At 37.3% G+C, this 21,275-nt stretch overlaps 1 protein-coding gene and 1 long non-coding RNA gene across 3 annotated transcripts; one reads left to right on the top strand and one right to left on the bottom strand.

Moving 5' to 3' along the window:
- The first annotated feature begins 16 nt into the window (after window positions 1–16).
- On the top strand, window positions 17–21,275 carry LOC135767438 (mannose-binding protein C-like). Of its 2 annotated transcripts, none has more exons than XM_065277153.1 (7): window positions 17–140; window positions 17,445–17,559; window positions 17,671–17,706; window positions 17,986–18,045; window positions 18,147–18,209; window positions 18,311–18,373; window positions 18,534–21,275. In XM_065277153.1, the coding sequence occupies exons 1-7, from the start codon at window positions 138–140 to the stop codon at window positions 18,998–19,000; spliced, it is 807 nt and encodes a 268-aa protein (XP_065133225.1). In that variant the 5' UTR covers window positions 17–137; the 3' UTR covers window positions 19,001–21,275. The 2 variants fall into 2 exon arrangements, with proteins under 2 accessions (XP_065133225.1, XP_065133224.1); XM_065277152.1 differs by having other exon boundaries at window positions 17,653–17,706.
- LOC135767492 (uncharacterized) lies at window positions 8,904–13,564 on the bottom strand. Its single transcript, XR_010542032.2, has 4 exons — window positions 12,420–13,564; window positions 11,907–11,994; window positions 11,564–11,646; window positions 8,904–9,856 (listed from the first exon to the last, which is right to left on the bottom strand). It is a non-coding gene; the product is annotated as an uncharacterized lncRNA (long non-coding RNA).

Here is a 21,275-nt window from a genome sequence, read left to right as displayed (position 1 = left end):
ATACCCTGCCTTTAATGGGGAGGCGTTATTGACAAGCCCCTCAGATTTAAAGCAGGAAGAGCCTCCTCTGTCTGAATCAGTTGTGTGGTTTTAGTTTTGCTGCTCTTACACTGACAGTCAACTACTCTCGCAGTAAAATGGTATGTAAACGCTTTTTTCAAAATACATGAGAATAATTGCTATCAAATTATCAACATGTTCTAACACATTACATGATGTTGTCAAAATGTAATACATAATGTTATTTTATGCAGAATAACAACATCCACTTTAAATGATTACCGTCTAAATGCTGAATGCTGTCAAATTGGTTTACTGTGATGGATAAAATGTAGAAAAGAAGCTGATCTGAGAAACTTTAAGATTACTGTGCATTATAGTGTAGTGTATAGTACTCTAGAGTTCATTGAGTTATTTGTCATGTGTGCGCACATAAATAATTAGTTGTGGTCTTTAAAGACTCTGAGGAGAAGTAAGAAAAAAAGCATGAAATAGATTTTTTTTTATTTTAAATAACACACAACAACACTACATGTAATTCAATCTTTTTAGGGTAATTCTGTATGAAATTTTTCTAAATTGAACAAGCTTTAAAATGTTGTTTATGAAAAGACATTCAATTTACATATTACAAGGGTCCAACACACAAATTACATAAGTTGTGTCTTGTGTCCTGTTTACAAGTCACACATCTGGAGATTATTTCTTTAATATTCTCATGAGGAATAAAGCTGGCTTGTGTGGATGTCTATGTAAAAAAAACAGTACTACTCACATAACGTTACATACAAACCACATGAATTTTACGTTTCTCACTTGTAGACAACAAGAAATTCACATAAAAAACATGTGGTTTTAGAACATTTTTGTGTGAATCCCATGTATATTCCCATTAAAAACCACATGGTATCAGATGTGAATAACATATCTTCACATGTTGCGCATGCATGATCTCATAGGTTTTTACATGGGATTCACACAGAGTGATTCAAAACCAGATGTTTTTGCAGATGTGAATTTAACGTGTTTTTTTGTAAGGTCATTCAACCTTTTGGAGGCTCCATTCCAGAGCCTTTTACATGAATTGCTTTAACTCAAGCTGGTGGTTCATTATTGTTCATTCACAAACTTTTAACTATTTTAACCCTTTAACTGCCTGCACGACCAAATGGTTGAGCACATTTTGAGTCCCTATATTTTATTTTTAAGAGGAGTACCTAACTTAACTCAAGCTGATTGAACCATCTCTACTATTTGATTGAGCTATGTTATGCCAAAAAAATCCACTAGAAGTCAGTGTGTCAATCAACAGCACTTGTCACAACACATCTTCTTATGCTGCATTTACACCAGCCGCGGTAGGCGTCAAGCGCGAGTAATTTCAATGTTAAGTCAATGTGAAGACGTGTTGATGCGCATAGATCTTGTGGCGCGGATGAGGCATTTGGCGAGGCGCGGTAGATGCAATTCCGCCTAATTCGCAAGTCTAGTTCGCGCGAATGGCGCAAATGGAGCGTATGGCGCTTTTTGCTTTTTGAACTTTGGCGGATTTTCGCGCCGCGTTAACCAATCAGAAGCCTGCTTGCTGCTGTATGAGTCACTCATTCAACATGAAGGCTTGATATTGTCCATGAGCAGTCACAAGTTCTTATTTCTATAGAGACAGGAATAAAAAGGACCTCGCTTGGAAGAGTGTCAGTGAGGACATCGGGCAACCTGGTAAGTTATACACATTTCACTTTTGAGTCAGATTTTTCCCCTATAGTAAACCGGTAACTCTCTCGATAAATGCACAATCAACATCAGCCATCCTGCAAACAGAAAAACGCATGGCACTTGCCCCTCCCACAAGAAACGGATTTTGCCTGTGATGCACATCAAATGCTTGCTTTTTCCGCGCGTCTACTTCGCTCTAGACTAATGCATTCAAACTGTTCAAGCAACAAACTAGGCGCGGTAGACGCGATTTTGACGCCTGAAACGCGATTGGTGTAAACGCAGCATTAGACAGATGTCGGAGATAAAAGAAATGATTCCTGCCATGTGAACTGTTCTTGTTGAAATTTTGCAAGGAAATATATTTTTTTGACATATTAAACTGTAAGGACCCCAACTTTACAAAATGATGTTAATTGGTACCATGAAAAAAACTTTTGTATGTTTTTTAAAAACATGCTCAACCAAATGGTTGATTTGTCACTTTATGGTAAATGTAGAAAAGCAAAAGTAATATTTTCAGATCATCCATTTCTGCAGTCAGAATGTACTATTTACTGAAAATATACATTTCTGATCATTCACAGAATAGGACACAGCTATTGTTATTTCTTATTAAATATAATGAATTCATATAATTAATGTATGGAAATCGTAAGTACTGATTAATTAATCAGAAACTACTTATTATAAATTATGTTTTATATTGTGTCAGGAATAGTATGGAACGAACCCCAGCACAGACACAAGTAGAAAAACACTAAAGTCTTTAATGATACAAAAACCCACAATGGGGCTAAACTAACATAAAAAAAAACAGTAAACTGGAACAGACTAGACTCTGGACATCTGGACATCTCTTAACCGGAACACAACAGGAACAAATCAAAACGAACGTAGACAGAACAAAGAGCAAAGGACTTTAAATAGAGAGAACTTGTTATGGTATATGAGGAGAAACCCAAGTGCAGACCCAGATAGCAAAATTGCTGTGGCCCAGTTCTTGCTCACATCTGACACTTTCATCTGGCCCACCTTTGGCATGGAATGATGGCACTTGAGCGGTCCACTTCTTTTTTCCAGAACTTTGCCAAAAGCAAGCCATAGAAATGCCACATGTCAGCCAAGCACAAAGCAAATAATGCAGATCTGACCCAAATCCGGGTAGTAGTTGATATAAATTCTTGCCCAGATTCGGCCCACACCTGGCATGATTCATGGCACTTGTGTGGTCCACTCCTGTTTAACACATCTCAACCACGAGCAAGCCAGTGTGATGCCACAATCAGAGTATAAATCTCAACCATGGTGACTATTAAATGAAAAACTTCATGCTGCAATGCATGCTGGGTATTAACAAATTACAAATCTCATCCGGGACTCCCAGCATGCATTGCAACATGGATAAATAATTAACTTTTTACAATTTTCTTTGTCACCATGGTTGAGATTCAAAGTCTGATACTTGATGTTTGTACGTCCCAAATATACAGCGGTTAATTTTTGCCAAAGTTTCTATAACTCCTTAATATCAAACTGCTGTGAAAGTGCTGGACTTCATACATATTATTGACAGATAAAAACTCTTAAAAGTAAACCAATTAATTAGATTATGATTGTTACCATTATATACCAACCACCACAGAATTGCAACTTTATTGTAAATAATTTTACACTACACTCTAAAAAATTGTGCCGTTAAATAACAGTAATCAACTGGCAGCTTGGTTGCCAGCAAGATAATGTTATTTTACGGTTCTGCCTCTGTTAAAATACAGTTCTACTTCGTTAATTTACAGCTCCCCTATTTTAACAGTATGTTAATGTTATAATGCCCTGAAAGAAACTCATTTCATTTAGGAAACCAATTGCCTGATCCATTCAAGTTTATAGATATATAGATTTACATGGTGGTGTTAGTATTGTGAACTTAATTAATTTGAGTCCACTGAAAACAAATATTACTTCTAAAATTGAACTGCAAACATTTAAACTTTCACACAAATCTCATGTAGTTCATCATGAGCAAACTACAAAGTTACTGCTTTAAAATAAAACAACAGGCAGCATAACATCAATGATCTACTGCCCATCCTTGACCTAAACAACCACACTACTCTTCAGCACAATGGTAACCCAAAAACTGAGTCAAATCCTAACAAAACAAAACATTAAACACTAAGAGATCTCTCACATTATCATCTTGTGTAAATCCCCTGAACAGTTTTTAAGTTAACATAATTCAAAAAACAAAATACAAGGACTTTTCTCTAATGTCTGTGTGAAATTAACATATTTCTGTATGCAAATTTGACTGTTAAGTTTTCTGTTTTTTAACAGCACATTCTGTTAAATAACAGTAATCAACTGGCAGCTTGGTTGCCAGCAAGATAATGTTTTTTTACGGTCTCCTTCGGACTGTTAAAAAACATTAGCATTCTGTGTTTTTATATCTTACACATTTAACCCTTTAAAAATCTTTGGTGTCAAAAGAACACTGCTTAATGTGTCCACACTACAAAGAGTAAAAGAAACAGACCCAATGTTGAAGTTAATGAGATAATGAAGTGATGATTGAGTGATTAATGATGAACAGCTGCTGTTAACAAACACAATCACTGAATAAAAGATGAACAAGAACCGAATAAAAGAGAAAACAAGCAGAAACTCAACTTACAGACTTAGATGAGACTCAGACTTACTCAGATTTTCTAAGATCTCACAAGAAGATCATCAAACAACTCCACAAACAGCATTACCATCTTCACTTATTACAAACCAGTTAGATTTTATTTTATATGTACATTAGCTCTTACTGAGAAATAAATCATACGGTGTGGTTTCCTAAACAGGTATTATCTTAAACCAGGAATAGTTTAATTAGGAAATATAACAAGTTTGAACAAACATGCCTAACTAAAAACATTACTTGTGCATTTTCAGGCGAAACAAAGGGCACTGATGTATTTTAAAATATGTCAGTGCAAGTTGTTTTGAGTTTGGACAGCTCTAGTCTAATAGTCTAATCCCTAAATAATAGTTACCATTCTCGTGATCAGTGTTTACTTTAGTAGGACTCTTGATCCTTGGGTTTGCCCTTTGGTGTTATATTTATTCATGCTTATCAATGTGATTTGAAAGACATTGAATGTGGCAAAAAAGTATAAGTAAAGTATTATCACTGACTAATGACCGTTATGGTGTAAGTCTCATGAGCCAAAAGTAATTTACTGATTTATACAGAAGCTCATAAGTGATTAGATGGGTGGCAACCCCTTATAGTAGTCTAATAATGTGACAGAAACTGAGTGTTGAGGTAGCCAGAGGAATCTTAAAAACATCGGGATTAAATGAAATAAAAAAACACGAGCAAGCTACACACACAGACATCAAGAATCAGGCTATGAATCTCAACAATGGTGACTATCAAATGAAAAGCTTCATGCTGCAATGCATGCTGGGTATCAGCATAGTACAAAACTCATTAGGCCGATGAACTGTTTTTCCATTTTCCTTTGTCACCCTAGTTGAGAATCGTAGGCTGATTCTTGATGTCTGTGAGTGTCAGCTGAGGACTGTTTTCAAGTTTGCAAAAATACATTTGTAGGCAACTCTGTCAAGCTATCAGATTACTGTTATACTAATAATTCATGTAATGATTCTGATTCAAATATGTAAATACTTATTCATAAACATTCCTAAAAACTACTAATTTTTATGATTAAGCTTCATGAGGCTGGTAAGACAAACTACTGATCAACAATCAGACATCCAACCTCACGAGACTCTATCAGCTCTTGGTTTTCTTTGCCATAACAAACATGCATCACAAAGACACAGTTACACCAACCAGACTGTAAACCAAGTCAAGAGCCCAACTAATGAAACCAGTGATCACCATAATGATGACTTTAAAGAAAATGCTTGTAAAGTCTAGTAAACACCTGTTTGTTCTCAGTAAGAACTGTTGTAGATGTATAACAGAAATAAAGTCTTAAAATTAAAAGTGGTTTAAAAGTGAAGATGGTAATGGTGTTTGTGGAAATGTTTAATTCTCCTCTGGTGATATATGGAGAGATTTAATGTGTTGTGTTATTTTCAGTTGATGTTCATCAAAGTCTTTGTGTCTGTAAGTGTTTCTGCTCATCTCTTCTCTTTTTTATTTCTCTTTTCTTCAGTGATTCTGTTTATTAACAGCAGGTGTCCATCATTAATGCTTCAGTACTTGAACTCATTGACTTGATTTCAGGTGGATCATTAGGAAACTAATGTAGGGAATAGTGAATGAGGGTGTAGGGTGTGATTTGGGACGCAGTCTTTAACGGTGGACTCTCAGGGCTGTAAATTCACATTATTCTGAAAACTGTTTTTTTACAGAATGCAGAATTTAACAGTATACTTCTGTTTTTGTTAAAAAACAGAATCATACTGTTAAATTTGGCTGTTTTTTAACAGCAATTTTTTACAGTGTACCATAACAAATGTGTTTTATACACACAAAGTAAGGCAACCACGGAACTTCTTATAAATAAGTCAAGGGTCCAACTAAAACAAACACTAATCAAAATAATGGTGACTTAAAATTAAACAAAGCATCAACATCTAAACCTAATAAGTGAATTTTGCTTTCTACAGCAATATTTTTACTGTTTTCAGAAATAATGTTTTATAAAATAATAAAATGCAATGTTTCTCTTTCATTTACATTTTTGGGAACTTTCAGGGAACGTTCTTAGAACTTTTTTCTGTTAGCTGGGTATATGACTCACTTCAGACTCACACCCACATGTATGGAATGTTTTTTTGGTCTTTTTTAAATTAATTAATTAAATTATAAAATAATTAATTAAATTATAAAATAAAAATAAAATTGCAAAATATGTCCCAAATTTGAAAATTAAATGCTAAAATAAAAATTAAAACATTATTTCATTTTCATTTTTAACGTGATGAAGCATCATTCCGGCCAAATTAAAAAATTAAATTAAATTGATGATTTGACATTTCATTTTCAATATAATCTTGAGTCAAGACTGACAATATTAAAATAAAAAGGCAAGCTTGAAAAGGAATCTGTAAATAAAATTTTTTAAAGGCTTTTTATTCATGCCCAAGCAATAATAGGGACAAAATTAAAATGTAAAGTTCAGTTTTAATTTTATGTTCTGTTTAAATTATTTGTTTTCATTTTCTTTTTCGTTTTCATTTTCATTTTCATTTTCAACTTGTATGCAAATTCAATGTTAATCAATGGGTGGCGTTTACTTGCTTAAAAAAAAGGGGATTGGCTGAAGCAGCGTTGCCAACTCAGCGACTGTGTTGCTAAAATAGCGACTTTATTGCTACATCTAGCGACTTTTAGGCCCATTTAGACAAACTTAGCGAATGTTTGGATGAATCTTAGCTTCACATCTGTACAGATAGGGTACTGTACGCTTGTACTGGCCCACGAGTGCCGGGTGGCGCTGTCCCGGTGAAATGTGCGTCTGGTGTCTCTGTGCATGGAGCTGGGCAGTGTAGGAGCTGACGCGTGGATGGGATTCGCGTACATTGTTTACATTTCAAAGGAGGAACAAACAATAAAAAGTGGCTGGTCCGCTGTTATATATGTGCGTATTTTCACACATCTGGTCCGGTAAGGCGTCAGTTTAACGAGCTGATACACAGTCACTTACTTTTAAATGAACATTATCTGTTTATTTAGCCTATGTGTTGTCTGTACAAGTATCAGAACTTGCGTCCTCTGTGAAATGCGAGTCTCTCGGAGTCTTCTGTGTACACTGCACTGGACACAACATACAGTTCTTCTGACCATAGCTGAAGCGTGGAAGACGAGCTACGCACATAAGGGCTGTGACGATATCACAGTAATACTGCATCACTGCTGTAATAAGATGCCAGCTGCGGTGATGTCACGGCCGCAACCTTATAAAGCGCGTCATGCCCAAGTGCTCTGATTTCTTGAACTGTACCAACTCACTCCCTGGTTTTAAACCCCTGCGCGAATAACAACATCTCTGCAAGAAAATGTCAGAGCCATGCCCATGAAAGTTCATGTGCAAGGAGTCCGAGCCACGCGCATATTAAGCTTTCTCATTCAAGGAGAAGCACTGTGCTGGTGATGATAATGACAGCATAATAATATTTTAAAACTATAATGGGCAAACATGACAACTATCGTTATGAAGGCAGGAGCGCGTATACTGACAGCACAACTCGTTATTTGGTTGAATGCTGTGCTTATATCTGGAGCTACTGTAAGCGAATTTCTGAAAGCAATGATTGGAGTATCCATAAGTTTTGCGCAGTTATTTACGTAATGATGCAATTGTCGATTTCGTTTTGTATCCACTTTGAGAAAATCTAATTAAACATAATAACAATAATAACATTAAATAATATTTATTTTCTATATCTTTTGAGTTTAATATCAATTATGGAACAGTTTTTGTCATTGTTTGTAACCCATTTTTTGTACAATAAATTATTAAGAGTTTCAACATGTTTGGAGAAGTGTGTTTCTATTCACGGAGAGTTTACCGAAAATGAATGTCTAAAGAAATAGGAATCAGGTTTTACACAACTCATCAGAAACAATCTTAAACTCTGCATGTTCTTTCTGCAGGTTTTCAGGTTGTTATTCTATGAAATGTATTGTATAAAATGGGTTATAAACGATGACATAAAAGGTCTATAAATCATTGTATATTCAAAAGATATAAAAAACAGAAGTTAACATATAGAAATACATATTATTTCACATTGTTATTGCTAATATAATTTGTTGTTTTAATAATATCCCAGCAAACATAAGGTCAGCGGTCCACCGGCGGACCACCGGCGGCAAAGTTGGCGGTCCACTGGCGGATGCCGCCAGCGGCTCGCCGGAGTTTTGCCCATCGTTTTTCCAGCGGACCACCAGCGGCAGCCGCTACTTTTTCGACGGAGGTCCGCTGTTGGACCGCTGCCCCAGCTAACACAAGGCCAGCGGACGAGCGGCGGTCCCCCGGCGGATGCCGCCAGTGGCTCGCCGGAGTTTTACCCATCGTTTTTCCAGCGGACCACCAGCGGCAGCCGCAAAGGTCCGCTGGTTTATACCGGTAATGGTTGCTAGCTGCCCGGTCGGTCCGTGGTTCATAATTGTTTAATCACGCTAACCAAATGTCTTTCAACACAATAATAAACAATTTACATCAGCAACTGCAAATTTATTATTGTCAGTAAACAGAATAAATATTCAAATGCATATACATTTATCACATGCATTAAAACCAACATGACTTACAAATAAAAACAACCAGTTTACACCTTTCTGTACCCATGCAAAGTTATCCATGATTTTACCATCATTTGCAGTAACACATGGTAAATATAAAATCAACCATGATTTTACAACAATAATAAAGAATAAACATTCTCTTACAACAGCATAGGCTTATAGTACTACATTTTAGTAACCACAAACTTTACCATGATTTAAAAATATATGGTTACCATGGTTTCACTGCAGCATTACTATAATACTACTATACTGCCCAACAAAGCCAAAGCGCAGTAACTATGCATTTGGTCAAAATTGAGGTGAAGGTTGAAATGGGCTTTGTGAGATCTGTTGTCTTGTGACAAAGTCTCCTGGTTTAATTTTGTCCCATCAGAGAAATGTGTTTGCCAAAATTGCAGTAACAAGTTTGACCCGCTGGTGTAAAACACTTTAAGAACTTTTTTCTCGGTTTTAGTGTTTGCGTAGTTACTGCACTTAGAAGAAGAAACTTTTTCAACCCACTTTGTGTTGTTACAATGTCTGTAATATGTACATTAACAATATTTGGATGATGCAAAACATCATTTTGGCAGAGTATTGTGGACAAATAAATGGAAATAAATCAGTAAAATTAGCTAAAGAATATTTTTTTCAAATATAAACATATATTGTATTTGTAAAAATATTAAGTGGGTTGAAAATCTGTAGGGTTGCGCTTTGGTGCAGTAATTACAATATGTTACATTTGGCAGTTGTGTATGTCCATCTATAGATGCCATCATATAATGTCTTTGTGAGTGTTTACGTCATCTGAATTCTTCACAAGTGAGGCTGGATCCAAACAGAGCCATAAGCTCTAGTTATCTCATGATGTGTATCCTGATGGACAAAAACAGAAAAGCAAAATGAGAAGGATTAGGGTTGCTGCTGTTCATATTATTTCAAGCAAAAGCTCGTTTGCGCATTTTATTATTTAATTACTGAAGAACAAGGTCATAAGATGTTTTAGTGTATGTGAATGCTTGTCTTAGAAGTAGTGTTTTTTCTAGATTTAGACTGCATGGGAGAATTTAGGAGTAAAATGTGACAAAGCCTTGCCTTTTTATTGTATTTTATTAAAGAGCAATTATGGTCCGACTCATGATTTTACATTTACTTTGGTGTGTAAGTATGTATTAGTACATGTTAACGATATGCGTAAACAATGAGTAACAATGACTTTGTATTGCGTGTGGCTGCCTGAACCTCCATGTCATTTCTGGCTTATAACAAATACCACAACAATGCCTAAAAGCTGCTGTGTGACAGGGTGTGGAGCTAACATAGCCTGGCTCCGCCCTCCTACGTGCTTCCACTTAATTTTCATTTCGCTTCAGTACAATGTCTGGGACTGCTGTGTAGAGTGTTGTTTTGTCCTGCAAAAATCTGCAGGACCAATCAGCGAACAGAGGTCGTGCGTCAGTTTGAGTTGTAATTCAGTAATGGCAGCGGAGAAAGACGTGAGAAAAGCTATTCAGTCCGTTGTTGCAAAATTGCAGAATATACAGAAGTTAAAGCCGGAGCAAGAACAATGTTTGCTAAGTTTTGTTGGTCTGTTCATTCAAACTTGTTGTTTCCAGCCGGTATTGGCGCATGACATACGTCACGACCACACTTTAACAATTGCCTATGGCAGATCCTGAGTGACTCTGGGCAGATCCAATAGTTTTAAACTTCAACAGAAGACCCTCCTTAACGGAAGTAACACTTTGCAATGGAGCGTGGCCAGACTCTCTGTACAAATGAAATGAATGTACGAGAGTCTGGTTGGACCAGGCTTGAGCTAACAAGCCAAAAACTCAGAAATAAGACTTTATAAGCTGTTGACACAAAAAAAACTAGCGTTTCAAAGACACAAAACTGGATTCAGGCAACTTGTCATAGTACTACTATAATTAGAACTATGCCCAGTTGCCCACTGGAGGGAAACGTAATCAGCGATCCACTTTTGTCTCCTTAAAGGCTGAGTTTTATAGCTTGGTACTAAAAACGTATTTCTGGGGTTTTCAGCGTGTTAGCTGTAGACTCTGTCACGCAGCAGCTTTCAGGCATTGTTTTGTTTTTTGGTTATAAGCCAGAAATGCAATATAAAGTAAATTGAGATGGTTGGATTGTTTTCCCCCGGTGGGCGTGGTTTTCAAATAATGCACTGTCTGTATAATTGCTCCCGCTTTTACTCATAGCCTACAAATGAACTCCTGTCAGCATTGCATTGTGACCGAATCTTTCAAACAGGAGCGTCACATTTCCGGCTGACGGCAGACATATTCAGGCCAATCACAACGTACATATTAGCTGGCCAATCAGGGACACAGCGCATTTCAGATCGATGAGTTCTGTACAAAATCAATGCGTTTGAGGAAGGGAGGAAATCTAAAGCTATAAAAATTTATGTGTTTTTAACTGTACACCACGCAAACACATTGCATATTATACCAAATACACAAAATAACATTGTTTTTTACCAATGAAATTGGATGCACTTTATAAATAAACCACAACCTTAAACCTGTAAACAGCAATGTATTAGTTTAAGGTTGTACTTACTAGTTATGAGATTCATAGCAACTTAGAGATGTTTTCTGACAGGTCTGCTTTGACTCTGCTGCACGGATATCAGCAAGGAAAATCTACAAACATAACATGCAATTTGTCACAAAGCAATCAATATTGATGAAAAGGATGTAAAACACAGAAAAGAAAATTAAAGTATACAAAATATAACAGAATCTATGTTTTTAGGTTTACTTGTTCATTTAATATTGCTCATATGGTGCACTCACGTTTGGATGTTAAAACCTTCCTGGAATAACTGCTATAAACGCAGAAAAATGACAAGATGCATGGTAATATGTTGTGAAAAAAGTGAGTTAATATGCTCTCAACCTGCCTGAGTTTACATCTCTGTCTGTGGCTCCCTTCAGAAAATTTTGAAATCTTCAGCTTTTCTTCTATTATAGAGGTTATATTGGTCACTCCTAAAATAAAAGAACAACTTTTTTGTATATATATATGTTTACGATAAAACATGTGTTTGTACTAGTTTCACCAAATACTCACGCTATATGAAAGTTTTTTCACCGTTTAACTGTGCAGTACATTGCATATTTTAGGCTAAACAAAGTAGCCTAAGTTACTTCCAATAATGCATTGACAACCTGAACAAAGCTATCACATCATCTCATCAACACACGAAGTTGCTTTTTAAAAAGCAAAACTTAATAAACAATGCAAAAGCTATAGTCACCCTAACATTATCACTTTTGAAAAGCGTCCACATGCTATCAGACTTTCTCTAAGACAAAAAACATTTCTATGAAGTAAATATTCAACACAAGCGTTTCTGTTACGTGTCAATAATAGTTTTGTGTATTATTTGTGTATTTTGAGGGACTAAACTTACCTGAAAACAGTAAAGAAACCCGTGAAAGAGGAGCTTCGTCAGTCCCACCTCATGGTAATCCGTATTGAGGGAAAGACGGCTGTTCGACTTCCTGCCTGCGGCCCCGCTAGAACTGACAGACGCATGACGTTAAAGTGCCGCGAGAGCGAGACGAAATTACACTTCGTATGAGTTCTCGAATCGTTCTCGCGGTACTTTGACGTCATACAGCTGTCGGTTCTTGCAGCGCCGCATGAAGTCGAACAAGCCAAAAAGGGCACGTGTTCGGCACGCACAGCACACGCGTCATGGCAAATTCACACATTGACATAATCACTACAACAATTTAAAATCTCCTCAAATGATTATGAAATCACAAACTCGTTTTGTTGTCTATAAATGTCCAAATTACCACGCCTGCACGTGGACTACATTGTATCAAACACTATCTCTCATTTTTTATTCTATCCTTAAAATTCTTTTAAACTGAAATATTAAAAAAATATGTATGCATTTCGTTAAATAAGCCCTATATGCAGTCTCATATTGTTTTTCATGTATTTTCTTAAGATTTTTAAAATTCTTAGTTTCAGTAACCTAGCAGTTTGCCACTGGTGTACCAACGGTGGGCAGGGGCAAGCCGCTGGTTGCTTGCCACCCAAGAAACGCCGGGAGACAGACAGCTTTTTTACGTTGGTCGGTTTGCCGAAGGTGCCCCGACGGTGGTCCGACCGCGTCAAGCCGCTGACTTTGTGCCACCCAAAAACCGCCGGCAGACCGCCAGGTCATTGTTTGCTGGGGCGGTTTGCCACTGGTGTACCATCGGTGGTCCAGCAGGGGCAAGCCGCTGGTGGCTTGCCACCCAAGAAATGCCGGCAGACCGACAGCTTTTTTACGTTGGTCGGTTTGCCGAAGGTGCCCCGACGGTGGTCCGACCGCGTCAAGCCGCTGACTTCGTGCCACCCAAAAACCGCCGGCGGACCGCCAGGTCATTATTTGCTGGGGCGGTTTGCCACTGGTGTACCACCGGTGGTCCAGCAGGGGCAAGCCGCTGGTGGCTTGCCACCCAAGAAACGCCGGCAGACCGACAGCTTTTTTACGTTGGTCGGTTTGCCGAAGGTGCCCCGACGGTGGTCCGACCGCGTCAAGCCGCTGACTTCGTGCCGCCCAAAAACCGCCGGCGGACCGCCAGGTCATTGTTTGCTGGGTATGGGGTGGGTTGTTGTGCTAACAGTCTAACCGCGTGATTCTGTTGCTTTTTCACCACGGTAAAATAAAATCCCGTACGGTCACAGCCCTACTCACAAATCAGCGTTACAAATGAGGACCACTTACAAATACCACAAAGGCTGAAGGTCTGCTCTGCCAGTGTTTTCATGAAATGCATACAAATAACACGCAGTGTGATTATAGTGCTATATATACGCCAATATTGCGAGCATATGATAATCCAGTCCTTAACGGATTTTGGCATAATTATGTATTGCACGATAATCACACTGTGCTATGTGTATGCATTTGATGAGAATGGCTGACGCCTCACCGGATCAGATGTGTGAAAATACGTACATATATAACAGCGGACCAGCCACTTTTTATTGTTTGTTCCTCCTTTCAAATGTAAACAATGAACGCGAATCTCATCCACGCGTCAGCTCCTACACTGCCCAGCTCCATGCACAGAGACACCAGACGCACATTTCACCGGGACAGCGCCACCCGGCACTCGTTGGCCAGTACAAGCGACACAGTACCCTATCTGTACAGATGTGAAGCTAAGATTCATCCAAACATTCGCTAAGTTTGTCTAAATGGGCCTAAAAGTCGCTAGATGTAGCAATAAAGTCCCTATTTTAGCAACACAGTCGCTGAGTTGGCAACGCAGCGTTAGCCAATCCCCTTTTTTGAGCAAGTAAATAAACGCCACCCACTGATTAACATTAAATTTGCATACAAGTTGAAAATGAAAATGAAAATGAAAACGAAAAAGAAAATGAAAACAAATAATTTAAAGAGAACATAAAATTAAAACTGAACTTTACATTTTAATTTTGTCCCAATTATTGCTTGGGTATGAATAAAAACCCTTTTAAAAATGTTTTTACAGATTCCTTTTCAAGCTTGACTTTTTATTTTAATATTGTCAGTCTTGACTCAAGATTATATTGAAAATGAAATGTCAAATCATCAATTTAATTTTCTTTTTTAATTTGGCCGGAATGATGCTTCATCACATTAAAAATGAAAATGAAATAATTTAATATAATGTTTTAATTTTTATTTTAGCATTTAATTTTCAAATTTGGGACATATTTTGCGATTTTATTTTTTATTTTATAATTTAATTAATTATTTTATAATTTAATTAATTAATTTAAAAAAGACCAAAAAAACCTTCCATACACATGAGCCAGTGCTTAATGTGCAATATCTTTGCCAAAACTGGCCCTGATGCTTCTTTATACAGCTGGGCCACATTTGCAACATCATATGTGGGCCACTTCAGACTCACACCCACATGAGCCGATGCTTACTGTGCTACATGTTTGCCAAAACCGGCCCGGATAAGTTTTAAAAGAACTGGGCCACATTTGCTACATCATATGTGGGCCACTTTAGACACACACCCACATGAGCTGGTGCTTACTTTGCCATATCTTTGCCAAAACTGGCCCAGACCTATTTGTAAAGAACTGGGCCACATTTGCTGCAAAATGTAAGGGCCACATTTGGTTTATTCCAAGGTTAGGCCGTTTCTGTTGTGCAGCATTTTTGCCAAAGGTGGCCCACATGTGATTGATATATTTGGCCCATTTTTGCTATTTTACATGTGAGCCACTTTAGGTTCACATCCCTTTAATTCGGGCCATAAGAAGGCCAGCAGTGCCGCATCTTCGCCTGAAGTGGCCCACATGTGCTTGCTATCTGGGGATAGAGGTTGATGAACACAAACACTTTATTTAAATGAACCGAAAACAAAGGCCCACGAGGGAGCAAAACAACATAAACAGGATAACTAATCTAACAGAATAAACACAACTGGAAACAGGACTAGACTAAAACACTAAACTGGTAAACACTTCACAATAAACTGACAGAACACTTTTCTACTAAACACTGAATATCACTATACTTAACTTAAGACAGAGTATTCACAGGCATGAGACAACAATGCACAAGCACAGAACAACAAACGCAAGGACCTTAAATAGGGGAGAACTAATGAGGACAACAGGTGACATGGGTTAAACAATAAGGATGAGGATGACAAGGGAGCGGGGTAAAAGTGACAAGACACCGGGAACACGTGGTCTAGTAAAACCAATACTGAGACCACGTGATCCCACACAAAACATGGGTCTGTCATGATTCTGCCACAAGACTATGGCTGCGTTCCACTCCAGTTTTAGACACGCACTCGCAAACTTCCCTAAACACTTCCCCTTGGGGGAATCCCTGTCGCCATTTAGAAGTGCGTTCCACTTTGTCAAGTGGACGAGGGAAGTTTACATGGACAGACCCTCGCTCCCTCGATTTTGAACGAGGGAGCGAGACTAATTCATTTGTACACTTCAGGCAGCTCCATATCCCACAATGCAACACGATTGTGACGTCACTTCAGCAACTCGCGCTTTGCACATGGAGGGGGCGGTCTCCACTTTCCATGTGATCAAGGGCTTAGGGTGATCCATTTAAACCCACTTCAAGTGTTCCAGCAGTAGTGGGCACTCGTACAACGTAAGCAATGACGTACCTCCGAGTGAACGAGACTGAGGGAAGTTGAGGGAAGGTCAGAAAAAACGAACTGGAACGCAGGGTAGATTAAACAAAGGACAAGATGGCAGAATCGTGACAGAAGAAATGAGGGGAACAGGTGAAACAAATAGCAGGTAAGGGAGAGAGTAAAAAGTGACGAGACATGGGAAATACGTGATCTAATAAAACCAACACTGAGACCATGCATTCCCCACACAAAACAATATACTGTCAGGACCCTACCAACATGACTAGATATAATACAAAACAAGATTCGGGCAGGATCCTGAAATATTGGCTGTTTGTCAATATGCGTTCTTCAGCGATCTTGCATCCTGGTGTTCTTGCTCTACGTCATCATTAACAGTCGAAGTTCAATTCCAATTCTGAAAAACACAAGTACAGAGGACGCATGAAAATACACGGATGTGTTCTTGATATCGAGGATGCATCGAGTGCAGACTTGTGCGCTGAAATCTGGGGAGGTCAGGTGACCAACAGGAAGATCGCACACATCTCAATTCCCACAAGTATGTTCTGTGTTCTCGCAACCTTTTGAGTTCCTTCTTCCAAGGTCGCCTGGCAAGTCCGTTCTTTGGGTTCTTGGAATTGAGAAACAGCCATTGTTTGAAAGATTGTTTCTAATGTTTGCTTACTCTACACAGCATTGCTGGTTTACAAAGAAATGTTTATTTATCAAAAAAAGGGGGGGAAAATCCTGTTGCACTACCACACTTGACAGAGTGTTTCTTGAATCATAATTTAACCTAAAATGCCATTCTATTACTATCTTTTGCCTTCTTTTATTTTAGGTTTTGAATGCAGAATGAATGTAATATCTTTATTTTTGTTACTTTTAGTTATTTTTTATTGTTAAAAAAACAAGAAAAAATTCATTTCCTGTGTTTAAATGAAAACTTGAAATATTTTAATATTTAAGCTTTAATAAATTAAGAAGATTTAATAAACATATAGTTCATATTTTCTGATTTCATAGTACGGTTATGAATTATTTTAAGTGACATATCAACAATTTGGTAGAGGCCGATATTAAAAATGAAGTGATGTGTTGAAAAAAATCCATTGTGTGTGTTAACAAGCGACATAAGGATATAAGAAATGCAAACAAAAAAAATTCAAATGCCTTTTTCTTGGTGTGGCAGTTAATTAATTTCTCTGTTTTGTCACAAAATTTGAAATAAAACAATTATTTCAAAATGACTGTACTTAGCTGAAATAAACAATTGTGCTTGTGGTTAAAAATGTCTCTAAGGTTTTTCTCACTATCAGGTGTCTGTGTTAATGCCGTACATCAGTGTCCTTCTGATGCTTCAGTTCGGCCCACAACTACTGTATGGAAATGAATCTCAGAACTGTGGACCTAAAGGAGAGAAGGGAGATCGAGGTGAATGAGTGAATAAATGCCTGATGAGATTGAGTCCGTGCGTAACAGATTGTGTGTACAGAGAACTTGAGAATGATTTGTTTTTGTACTCAGGAGCGCAGGGACTACCAGGTTTTCCAGGATCCAAAGGAGACAGAGGAGACACAGGTGAACTGGTATTAAACATAAGTTACTGTATATTAGATTATTGTATTGAATGAGATTCTTCAGTTCAGGCTAAATAAATGTTTGGGATTTGCATTTACCAACAATTTTACCTATAGGTGGTAAATCTAATGGTTTGATGCTGTTGTCAAGCAATTCATGACATCAAACAAACTTAAATTCACGTTTCTGGGGACAAATGTGTTTCACCTGACAGTGAATTATCTGATTATACTGTCTGAATTTCAGCCAATAAGAATAATTTAATAATTCTGTTGTCAGGGCTTTCTGCAAATGTGGACATGATTCCCACTGGACCTAAAGGAGATAAGGGGGATCCAGGTTAGTGTGAGAGTGTATAAGCACAGGGATGTGGACAGTGATTGTTGTAATGAAGAGAGATGAAGGTGGTTTAGTTTTTTACTACTATCTTACTGTCATAGGCTTTCCTGGTCCAACTGGCAGCCCTGGCATACCTGGACATCCTGGCCCGAAGGGGGATCAAGGTTAGTGTGAGAGTGTATAAGCACAGGGATGTGGACAGTGAGTGTTGTGATGAAGAGAGATGGAGAAGGTTTAGTTTTTTACCACTATCTTACTGTCATAGGCTTTCATGGCATTCCTGGCAGTCCTGGCATACCTGGATTTCCTGGCATGAAAGGGCAACAAGGTATATTATAAATCATATTAAGTTATTATAATTAGTTTCTATATTCATAACTTAAGTAAAAAATGTACCATTATAGAAATAAGCATGTGTTACTTATGTAGAGTTGCTTGACCATCCCATAATGAAACTTTGTAAATTGATGTAATGATTTTGTTTTCAGGAAGTCCTGGAGGTGACGTCACGTCCCTACAATCTCAGATTCATGATCTTACTGCTAAGTTTGCCATGATGGAGAAAGCTGCAAGTTTTGGTACATTCAGAAAAGTCGGGCAGAAATATTTTGTTTATGATGGGATTGTAAAAACATTTGATGAGGGGATTCAAATCTGCAAGGAAGTTGGTGGAACAATTGCTTTAGCAAGAAATGCTGTTGAAAATCACACTTTACTTAAAGTAGTGATAGCCAGTGGTTTAAGTGAAAAGCCATTCATTGGAGTCACAGACAGAGATAAAGAAGGACAGTTTGTGGACATTGATGGTAAACTCTTGACTTTTACCAACTGGGCTTCTGGTCAACCTGATAATTATCAGGAAACACAACACTGTGGTACGATCATAGTGGAGTCTGGACTTTGGGATGATGCCAGTTGTAATGAGCCACGTCCTATTATGTGTGAAATACAATAGAAATAGTATATAACGGGGAGGTTTCCCGGAAAGGGCTTATCCTAGTCCCAGACTAACTAAAATGCATGTTTGAGCTGCCTTAATTTTAAAACACCTACATCTTAACATATATCAGTGCTCTTGTTTTGCCTCAAGATGCACACCTGTAATGGTTTTTTTTTTTATGTAAAAAGTATGTTTGTTAAAACAACCTAAATATCCTAATATAACTAAGGCCTAGTCCTGAATTCATGTAAACCCTGTCCAGGAAACTGCCACATAATCTTTTTGAACACAAATATGAATATAATTCTGTAACATTAATATTAATATTCTTTCAACAAAAGTAACAACAACACATAAGGAATAGTTTAACAGAGTAAAAAGTAATTTTGATCAATAGTGTTACATTTCACAAAAATAAAACGAAGTACAGTACATCTCCAAAAATACGAGATTTCACGTTTGAATATCTGAAGACAGTAGCTGAACCTCAACAAATTGTTAAAATAGCTTTTACACTGCCACAAAACTAAAACATCTGCTATATATCATCCAATGTTATTTCCCCCTTTCTGAAGTGGACGCACAGAGTTGCTTTGTTTTATTTTCAGACATGCACACATTGTGTGAGTTACATATCTTCAACCTTCCTAAAATAATTGCTTAAGTCATTTTTTGACAAAAACAATAATAATTCATCTCCTCAAGATCCTGGCCACGTCTGGTAAAATCGCTCACATCCTCATTTGAACAGATCATGCCATTGTACCCCTGTAGTATAATGGCCTAAGTCAAGAGCATGACTTTATTTTGCCTAAGTTAAAATACTTTTTCTAAATGGCAGCTGCATCAAGAAGAACACAAATCTACTCAACCTCTAAAGTTAGTTTATTTATTTGTGTTTTCTGAGAAACCTGAAAAAATGACTTAGGAAGGCAATTATTTTAGGAAGGTTACACTCTAAAAAAAATCTGTAAAAAAACGGACAAAGTACTGTGTAAATATGAAGGAATTTTCCGTATTTATGTTTTACAGGTGTTTATCTGTTTTTTTATAACATGTTGCATTATGGGTGCAACAACTCCTGCTGCAATCTTTCACTTTTGCCTCTCTATCACCATCTCTGTTTGAAATCTAAAATTACAACTTGCTTGCAGAGTTCTTTTCTAACATGGATGATGTTTAACTTCTAAACAAATGCTGTCAGAACAAGATACAAGTGTTAAACTATTCCAGCATCGACACATGTGATTTAGTAGACAAATCTTCTTTCTGATGTGGCGTGTGAGTCAAATGGATATTATTTAATACAAAATTTATCATTTACTACAATTTTGTTTTAGATTCATTTGAAGTCACCACTATGGTGATTAGTGTTCCCTTTAGTTAGGCTTTTGTCCCTTGACCTTCACTGATTTAACTCTGTTCATTAGCATTGTAACAGTGTTTTCTGCTTTTAACAATTATAACGTGTGTGTTGTTTGCAGAGAGATGTCTGTGATGTCATCCAAGCTTGATTGATTATTTGTTGTGCTGCCTAACATCTAAATACGAAATGATAAAATAAGAGTAAAGAACTGAAATTTATAAAAGTGACACTCTATTCTTATCTTAAAACACGCTGTATTGAATAAGATTCCTTCGAATGTGTCAGTTGTGGTTTTTGCTTCAGATCAACACTTTGGATACAAATCTCAACAAACCGTAAATGGTAAGAAAGAGTTTTCTTATTTGCGTTTCATAGCCGGATTGAAGTGTCCCTAAAGGTTACGAACAATGTTCTGTAAATCTACGGACAGTGTTTTGTAAATCTACAGAATGTTCAGTTTTTGAATAAATGGAAATGTCTGTAAACATAACGGAAAAAGTGCCGGTAATTTTCTGCCAGGACATTATCCGTTTTTTTACGAATTATTTTTTTTGAGTGTAGGTGACGATGTTTAAATTGGGCAACAACACTTTACACATCAATACACGGACCCCGATCAGTCTTATATCAAGGAGACTCATTTCAGTGAATCTGTGATTTTGCTGACTTTTATGCATCAGACATTGGCTGTCATCTGGGCTCCTACATTAAACCAGTAAGTAATTGAAAGTTATTTAAAAATAGCTGAGAATAAATTTGATAAATAACTGCCAAATTCAGAAGAGACTTGAGAATCCTTCAGAAGATATGAACATCCAGTCTAACTGAATCACTGTGAAGAAATTGCATAGTGATGTATACTTTATTCTGTAAAATGTATTCATTGAAATAAATGACTCCTCATCTAAGAGGGAACTAAATGTG

The sequence above is a fragment of the Paramisgurnus dabryanus genome, chromosome 6, assembly GCF_030506205.2.
Source record: "Paramisgurnus dabryanus chromosome 6, PD_genome_1.1, whole genome shotgun sequence".
In the NCBI taxonomy this organism is placed as follows: domain Eukaryota; kingdom Metazoa; phylum Chordata; class Actinopteri; order Cypriniformes; family Cobitidae; genus Paramisgurnus; species Paramisgurnus dabryanus.
This window is presented reverse-complemented; position numbering and strand designations above follow the sequence as displayed.